Source organism: Cucurbita moschata, unplaced genomic scaffold (assembly GCF_002738365.1).
Source record: "Cucurbita moschata cultivar Rifu unplaced genomic scaffold, Cmos_1.0 Cmo_Scf00009, whole genome shotgun sequence".
NCBI classification, from domain to species: domain Eukaryota; kingdom Viridiplantae; phylum Streptophyta; class Magnoliopsida; order Cucurbitales; family Cucurbitaceae; genus Cucurbita; species Cucurbita moschata.
In genome coordinates, this window is record NW_019268525.1 from 433,864 (window position 1) to 442,848 (window position 8,985).

Here is an 8,985-nt window from a genome sequence, read left to right on the forward strand (position 1 = left end):
AAAAAAAAAAAAAATTAGAAAAACATGGACACCCAACCCAATTTCTACATCTTAAAGTAACTTTCAGAGACAAATTGAACTATTTCAATAGAAAACAAATTATAAGATAAAGAATCTGGACCTTGTTTTTTATTTCCTTTGCGGAATCAGTCACATATATTGCAGAATTTGGATCACTAGCGGACATCTTTCCGGTCTCGCCCTGCAGATCAAACACTGACATAATAAGAAAGTAATTGCACAACACACATATTATGCAAACAAGAACCATCAGGGATCTTAACCAAACAAAATTGCAGGTGCTATACTTTTTATAAAACTAGGGATGCAAAACTTTGAGTATGCACCAAACTTTTTAAGAAGCAATAAATGGGTACAAGAAAAATAAATAAAACATCTATGACCATGACAACTCTAACATATAGTCGTGCAATCAAAAACATCATTCACAAGTCTAAACCGAAGCCCATGTATTCTGGCAAGTGATATATCAACCATGTTCATAATCATTTTTTCTTTGTGTTCAAAAAAGATTCTATAAATTAATCAGTATTGAATGGTAAATTTAACATGATGAAACAAAAGAATTATGGTCTTACCTGCAGAGCAGGAAAGAAAGAAGACTCGATCAGTGCAGGTTTATGATAACCTAAGCGAGGAGCAACATCCCTTGTCATTCGAAAATAAGGATCCTGGAGAATCAACCAAAAAAATCACATAATTAGAGAAAAGTTTAATCACAGACCAAATAAATAAAATACCAAACCCAGACTATATAATTACTACAACAACATGGTGCATGCTATTTAACAAGGTGAACAATAACCTGTGCTAGGAGAAACAATCAACAATACCTGATCAATAGCACAAGGTACTAAGCACCGAAGATCATCCTTGCCAGAGAAAAGATGTGGAAATGAACTCGGAAATGAAGGAACTGCCTGCATCAGATTGGGATGATGATGAAAGAAAAAAAAAAAAAAAAAGATTATTCCTGCCAATAATTCCATAAACAATGTAGTAATGCTGTCATAATGATGCAGAGGGAGAAAAATTCAAGAAGATCAACAAAAAATGATTTCCACTTTTAGTTTTCTTGTAACTTACGGTATATAGAGTGCTGTTACTGTTTTTGTGATTTGTGGTATAAAGAGTGCTCTGGTTGTTTTTGTAATTTTTGTTGCAGTGGTAAGGTTCCAGTTCATTCAATTTGAATGTAATGTAACTCAACGAGTCCTTTGACTTAGTGAGATTTATAGTTTATCTTGGCACTCTCTGGAAAATTTTATATGATACTTATGATCTATGCCAATCGGCTATTCTTTTTATTTTGTACTAACAAGTTTTTCTTCTTAAGATGAAACACTTACGTATCTGAGTCATTTCTTCATAGAAATGGAGTTATTGGGCACACGACAAATAAATTTCATTTTAGAGAAGTTCATTATAAACTATTTCATTCAAAATCTTAAGTATATACAATGCACCTATAGCGTGAGAGATACAAAGATAGTGCATGATCAAAGTAATTCATCTCAAATAAAAAGGATCATAAATTGGATTGGATATGAGACCAATCTGATATAAAATTAATGTAGTGACAAAAAAATAGAATTCAATAAGAATTACTCATTGTTCCCATTAAAAGTTGCGGCACATACCTGCACTGGTGGAAAACTAACTTTTCCAATATGATCTTCACCAGTAAACCCGAAAATACCGACAACCTAGCAAACGAATGTATCAAAATAAGCAAAATAGTACTAATAATATTAATAAAGAAATCTTAAAAATGAAAAATACCAAAGATGATTAGATTATAAGTGAGTACCTTATTGTATGTAACACATTTGGCAACTTTCACCATGTTCTTATAAAAAGCACTGTGAAATAACTCGCAGAATAAACCAAGTTAGGAAGTCTAAAACTTCAATCTTTTGAATCTAACAACAAATTTACACTTGTAAAATCATAAACAACTCCATGTAGCGAGCATATAAATCACTCCTAGAAATATGTACAAGACATTCCACCAGTCAAACTCAATGACTGTTAGACGTTTCTTCTCTTATAAAGATAAGTTCGCTCATATCATACTCACCCACCAACGTAATCAAAATCAGAGAAGATAAAGGTTTTGGAAATATCAAAACCACAAGCAATGATGTCTTTTGCATTCTCACGAGCAAGTCTCTGGCTCTCTTCCACAGAGAGATTTTTCCACATGCACTTCTCGTCGTCAGTGAGTTGTATCACAAGGGGCACCTTAAATGCATCTTGCAAATATCTACAAAAGCATCCAACACCTATACTTAGAACATGGATAAAAAAAGTGGACCTCGTAATCCAAAAACTCAAGTTAAAGCACAATCAATTAAGAAACGTGAAATGTCACACAAAACTCAAATAGATTTTCATGCCATTGTTCAAAAAGACACGAAATCCATAGTATCATCATCCACCCTCTTAAAGTTAACTAGTCAATTGCCCCAGGAAATAGACAGCACTGGCAATTCAAGTAGTTTAAATAAATACGTATATACTTATAAAGGCCAAAGCATTAGAAACTGAAACACACTTGGTAAACATAAAAGGAACGAGATGCCCCAAATGCAATGCTTCAGACGAAGGTCCTCTTCCAGTATACAAGTAGAATTTCTCCCCCCTCTCGTACGCATTCAAAATTTCTTCGAAGTCCCTGGGAGAATAAAATAAAGTTAAGCACAATTTGTCGAACTGAAAAGAAAGAATAAATGTCGAGAGAGACAGAGAGAGAGAGAGAGAGACCGATGGGCAAAGAAGACGCCGCGGCGAAGGAACACATGGGGAGGACGAGAAGTAAGGCGCTGGACTCGGTCAACGAGAGACTGGTCGAGCCTCTGGCAGCCGAATTTGTCAATTAGCTTATCGTAATCGATTTTGCCTCCATCTTTAGCCGAAACTTGCCATGGATTTACAACCTGATCATCTTCTTCCACAGATTCCTCTACCTTTCTCTCCGACTCTGCCTTCTCCATATTACTCTTGTTTCACTGCAAATCCTCCGCCGCCGCCGCTAGTGCTTCTTCTACACAGTTAAATCTCTCTGGCCCTAGTAGATTTATCTATTCAGATTCCCCCGAAGAACAAGGGGCGGGCCACTGAATTTGGAAGCTTAGATACTTCATGTATTGTTCTTAGTATTCCCATAGACCGTAAACATGAATTTGCTCGTGTTGGAAAAACAGGGTTTTAGGTTTTTTCTTTTTCCTCTTCTTTTTTTATGCAATATTACTCTTTGGTTACCTCCATCATTTTCTAAATTAATGTAATATTTGTTGTTACCCTCAAACAAATGAAAGCCAGACATTTGTATAATTTACAAAATTTCTATTTGAAAATATATTTATATTTATTAATTGGAGTAAGGAACGGAATATAATTCATGTCTCCGGTTTTATTTAATTCTCCTCTAAACAGAATTCTGTACTATTCAAGGTAGATCTCCACGGGTCTCGATTTTGCTTAGTTGTTTCAAATTTGATGTGAGGTGAGATTCTCGCCGCATTCTCAAGCTAGTCACTTTCCTATTTAAAATTATATTAAATATATTTTTTATTTAAGTTCAACGGAGATGTTAAACGTGCTCAAAGTTTGTTTGCAATATTATAATTTATTTTATAAAAAAAAAAAAAAAACTTTTTTCAATGCCTTCATAAAGCCACATATCATTTACAAATAAATCGAAGAAAATAATTTTGTGTGGGTAGAAATTTAGGTAAGAAACAAAAAAAAAAAAAAGGGAAATTAAGAATAATAATAAAATTAATGATTCAAATTTTTTTGTTTGAAAATTAGTATAATAAACATTCTTGTATTATTTTATCGTTAATTTATTTATTGACAGATATAGTTGAAATTAGCAAATATTTTATATTACATTTTTCACGTAAAAAATATATTGCTTTTTCTTTAAAAATTAATAGGTAAAATAGCTAATTTGTGTAAAGGGTATAAATTATAGCAGGTAAGTCAAAGGTCGAACTTCAAAAGTTAAAAGTACATAATAAATCGGCTAAATTAATAAAAGGAATATAAACTTTCCATTCTCTACCAAAGTTTTAATAATATTCTTAAATAAATTATTATTAAAACTTAAAAAAAATTAAAAAATACTCATTAATTTTAAATGAAATCATTAATACTTTATTTTATAAACATCTTTAAAATATTTTAAACTTTATAAAATTTTATTAATTTTCATAATTTAAAAAATAATCTGAAAAATATGTTGTTTAAAATGTTAACAAATATTTTTACGACAGACGAGGTAAATAGGTTTTCTTATCTATATTAGCCATAATTTTTTTTTTAATAAAGTTCGAAGATGTTGATGCAAAGTAGTAAGTATTAGAATTTTTTTTAAAGTTATATTTTTTTCATTTTCTATTTTTCTGATGATTTATTATTATTTTTAAAACCTCACATCATCTCCCATGGTCGTATATACTTACTTTTAAATTTCTATTTAACACGTGTTTTATTTTATTTTATTTATTTTACTTCAACTATTCTTAGGTATATAGACCGACAATATAAACTAATAATTAATAATAGCCAATTAAGATCCAACCGCAAAAAATCCGGCCGCATGTCAAAGGAAATTCCACGTCCTAAAATCTCGCGCCTTTTTCGGCGGTCAATGACTCGCTGCGCCCCACGAGTCGCCACGTGTCACTGTAAACCACCTTTACTTCTCGGCCCCACACGACCGGAAAGAACCATTCACATTTCTTCCAAATAACAATATTTTTGGGTTGTTTTCAACTTAATCCTAGTATTTTAGTAAGTTACCATTTAGTCCTGCAAATTATTCAATTCCCATTTTTGCCCCTATCAATTGGTAAATATTAAAATTAATATTTATGCCATAATTCTTAGTGAGCTTATATAAATTTAGAGCAAGAAAATAACCAAGAAAAAATTCATAACTTTTCCTCTAAATTTCTAGTAAGCAAAAATTTCAAGTTTTTTTTTTTAAAAAAAAAAACTTAATTTTTTATTTTTTTAAAATAAATATCGAGTGTATCTTCAAAATTTTTAGTTAGCCACATTTGGACTGATTCGAATATATAATTTTTTTTATTAATATTATACTATTACATTAATTGAAATATGCTTAAATTGTTAAAAGAAAAGTGAAAAAAAAATTATTCCAAAATAGTTAAATGTGAGAGACTATATTGGAATTGTTTAAACTCTAAATTGAAAAAAAAAAAAAAAAGCTTAGCCGTCCGATGGCGACAATCCAACGGCCAGCATGCCTTCACCTTCATGCCGATCGTAGCCCACATCTCTCTGTTGCCTAATAAGTGCAAATATGTACACACGCAAACACTCAAAAGATTTTTGTTTATCAAACCAAATAATAATAATAAAAAAGATACCAAAGATTTCTGTTTCCATTTTCACTTTAATCTTCGTTCTTCCTCTTCTTCCTTCCTCCATTTGCAGAGCTTAATCCAATTTGTCCGCCGCTTCCTCTGTGTCCTTGTACTGGTTTCAGTCTTCGTCCTGCAATCGGAAGAATCTGTGAGTATTTTAGTCCTTTTCGGTGAATGTGTAGTTTTCGAACTCTTTTTCTTTCGTTTTTGTTTGATTCTTCCACGGGAATGAGTATTGAATCCACTTGCTTACTGTTTTTTCTTTTGTTTGGGGAGATTTTATGATGTGTACTTTATAGTGTCTGTTGGCTTCCGCGATTGATACTTTTGATTTTTGAATCTCTCTACTTATTGCGATTGATTGTTATATTGTGTATATTGAACTTCAATTCGAGCTCGGTTACTTGAATGGCCGTTAAATTAATTAGTTCAACTCTGAATTTGTCTGCAGTTTTTCTCAAGAATTGGATGAAATTTTGTGAAAGAGGATCGGAATCTTACGGAGTGACGGATTTCTTTGGTTTTGTAGGTTATAATTATGCGAGTTCTTTAGTGAAGAGAATGGAAACGGACTGGCTTGGTACGCTTTTGAATACGAAATTCTTCGCTTCTTGCGATCTTCATCCTAATCTCAGGAAAAATGAGAAAAATAAATTCTGCATTGATTGTAGTGTTAGCTTCTGCAAGAATTGTACAGTACATGATCTTCATCGGCAGGTTCATATCTGGAAATATGTCTATCATGAAGTTGTTCGCGTTCAGGACACGGAGAAATACTTTCGCTGTTCAGAGATTCATGTATAAAACATTTTTTCCCTTATTACAACTCCAGTAAGATATCGATTTAATAGTCTTCCATAGAAAAGATTTCTGAATTCAATCTTTGTGTTGCTGATCTTTTTGCTTTTATGTAGTTGAAATCATTGAGATTTGAGATAAGTTCCTATTTTATTCTAACACAACTTTTAATTCTTTAGCCGAATCTATCTGGTTTTCAACCACTTCTTGTAAGGATCGAATCGGAGGTGACCGTTTGTAGAGGAAATCTCAGAAGTTTGATTTTGATCTTTACCACTTTGAATGAACAAATCATATTGTTTTTGTTAATCTGAATCCCGTCTGATTCCATTTTAGTTTTAGGAATAAAGTTTGTTTGTTATCAATTTGTTTGCTTTCTTTTCTACTTGTTGAAAATGATCAAACTGAACTATTTCTAACATTCCCTTTCTCCTATGGCATTTCATCTCTATGTCTTCTAACTTGAAACCTCTATTGCTTGATACTGCAGACATATAAAGTCAATGGTGAAATATCTGTTCATCTAAACTCCCGTGGTCAATCCGTCGACGCCAAACCACCAAAAGCGAAGTCCGGTGGTTCTTGTGAAGACTGTGGTAGATATGTACAATATCCTAATCGCTTCTGTTCAATTGCTTGCAAGGTATATAAAAACATGAGCCTTATCACAACTCTGCTACTCGGTAGATTGTTTAGATTAAGAGACCATATTCTAACCAATTTAATTACATCATGCACATATTGCTAACACTTCAAATGCTGCAAAAACATCAGGTTTCTGTGAACTCAAAGCTTAAGGACCAGAGCATAAGAACCATCGTATCTCTGAGCCCGGATTTCGGTAACTTATCGTTCAAGGAAAAAACTAGCGCCGAAACAAATGCAAGCGAATTGGAATCAACCATATCAATTGCAGAGTCCAGGGAAGAGACCAAAGCTAGCCCTTCATCTTCACAGCCAAGAAAACGCAGAAGGAAAGACACCCCTCACAGATCTCCATCCTTCTGATAAGAATCCAACATTTTCATCTTCTTTTTAACTTCCTTGTGGCTCTCAAATGGTACGCTTCTTAAATTTTATTTGCCATGACTCTTTACATGAAATGCCTAGTAGTGAAATCATCAATATAAAAGTCTGAATTTTAGAACACAAAGCATTCTCACTACTCGCATGATTTCTAAAATTTCTTTCTACAGCTTTGACTAGAAACATTAGCTGCTTGAGAAAGCTGACATGAACAGACATTTTTGACCCATTCTGAAGAATTTTTAACGTCCAATTGATAGCATTTTCTGTCTGAAATGGATAAACATAGCTATTCTTCATCACATCACTACAATTAGCATGTGAGTATGGGTCTTATTATTGATGAGAATGTTTGTAGATGTGTTTACACGAAAGTTTGCTTTCCCACTTTTTCTTTTTCTTTTTCTTTTTCTCTCTTTTTGCTGTATGGCCGCCATGGAATTAGAGCTTCCTTTTGTCTTTGTTGACTAACTTGGGACTCACTTCCTTTTAGTTCATGTATTTTTTAAATGTTATATTAAATTTAATCTTTTTAGATCCAATAAATATTAAATTTAGCCCAAGGTAAAGGTATTTCTAAAGTTTAGGGAGGAGATGTTAGAGACCTGTTCAATAATTTTCAAGATTAAAAAAAGAATAAAGTGGTACTAAACTTGAAGATAGGTAGAATAAATTTCAAAATAGTAATAAAATTTTTACCTTTTGGGTTGGTGTGTCAATCTTTGGTAGCTGTTAAAAAGAGGGGCCCCTCTATCCCTCCTCACCTTTATTTGAATGATGAAAGCAGGCTTTTCTATGTGATTTTTTTTCCCACGAGAATATGGCAGACAGAATATGGCCAATCCCACAAGTGAAATAGGAGATAAAGCTTAAAGACAGACATCGTCGGTACCATGCAATTGATTTTATTTATTTATTTTATTAATTTAAAATGCGGCTTAATTATGGAAATGTGGTTAATAATTTTACATCAGGACATATAAATTTTTTAAGTATGCATTAATCATTATTAAAAGGAAGCATGTGGTGGAAATTTATCTCTAACTCATTATTCTAATCTAGTAGAACTAATAGTAGCTGTTTTTGGAGCAATTAAAGAATTCTAAATATAAGCACGAGCCATGACCCACAACCCTCCAACTTTCCCACCGCTAATGCTTTGTCACAACTAATTCATATATACATTTAATTAACTATACAATTTTTTTTTTTTTTTTGGTAGGAAAGAATCCTAATAGAGCAAGAGCTTGGTGCAAGAAGAGTTCATATTATGTGAGAGATTAAATGGAATAATACTTCCTTTTAATCAAACAAATTGCTTCTTTGTTAAAATTGTAGAATCTATTGTGTTACTTTTTTTTCTTTTTTTTTTTAGTTCAACAATTTGCACGTGAAGAATTCGGCTTGTGACTTTAAGCATATGCCTTAATTGTTTAGATAGAATAATATGTTGACATTTATGAAATAAAGAAAAAAAAAGTTTTCTGAATTATTATTTATTAAATGTTTGGTTTTTAAGTAAAGATTTTGAATTTGTTTTAAAAAGAGATTTTTTTGGAAAAATATTAATGGTGGCTAAACTAGTCGTCATATTTATTTGTAAATTTGTTACATGGAAATATTTCCCACTTGGTATATTCTTTATTTTTTTTACCACTAACAAAGTATATTTTTTATATATTAGACCATAAAGAACACGTATAAACTACCAAAAAAAAAAAAAAAAAAAAAAAAAATA

The 8,985-nt window shown here is 31.9% G+C and overlaps 2 protein-coding genes across 2 annotated transcripts in view; one reads left to right on the forward strand and one right to left on the reverse strand.

Annotated features, from left to right (window-relative positions):
• Positions 1-3,176, reverse strand: part of LOC111447661 (tryptophan--tRNA ligase, cytoplasmic) — a 5,568-nt gene extending 2,392 nt beyond the window's left edge. Inside the window, exons 1-8 of the mRNA XM_023086938.1 lie at positions 2,788-3,176; positions 2,579-2,698; positions 2,102-2,287; positions 1,832-1,883; positions 1,662-1,727; positions 855-941; positions 600-692; positions 122-202 (exon numbers count right to left, since the gene is read on the reverse strand). Of these exons, the coding sequence (XP_022942706.1) occupies positions 122-202; positions 600-692; positions 855-941; positions 1,662-1,727; positions 1,832-1,883; positions 2,102-2,287; positions 2,579-2,698; positions 2,788-3,017 (915 nt within the window). The 5' untranslated portion in view covers positions 3,018-3,176. The remainder of the gene's footprint in view (positions 1-121; positions 203-599; positions 693-854; positions 942-1,661; positions 1,728-1,831; positions 1,884-2,101; positions 2,288-2,578; positions 2,699-2,787) is intronic.
• Positions 3,177-5,379: 2,203 nt separating this feature from the next.
• LOC111447662 lies at positions 5,380-8,278 on the forward strand. Its single transcript, XM_023086939.1, has 4 exons — positions 5,380-5,571; positions 5,953-6,221; positions 6,712-6,864; positions 6,996-8,278. Exons 2-4 carry the CDS (start codon positions 5,985-5,987, stop codon positions 7,227-7,229), a joined length of 624 nt encoding a protein of 207 aa, XP_022942707.1. The 5' UTR covers positions 5,380-5,571; positions 5,953-5,984; the 3' UTR covers positions 7,230-8,278.
• Positions 8,279-8,985: the final 707 nt, after the last annotated feature.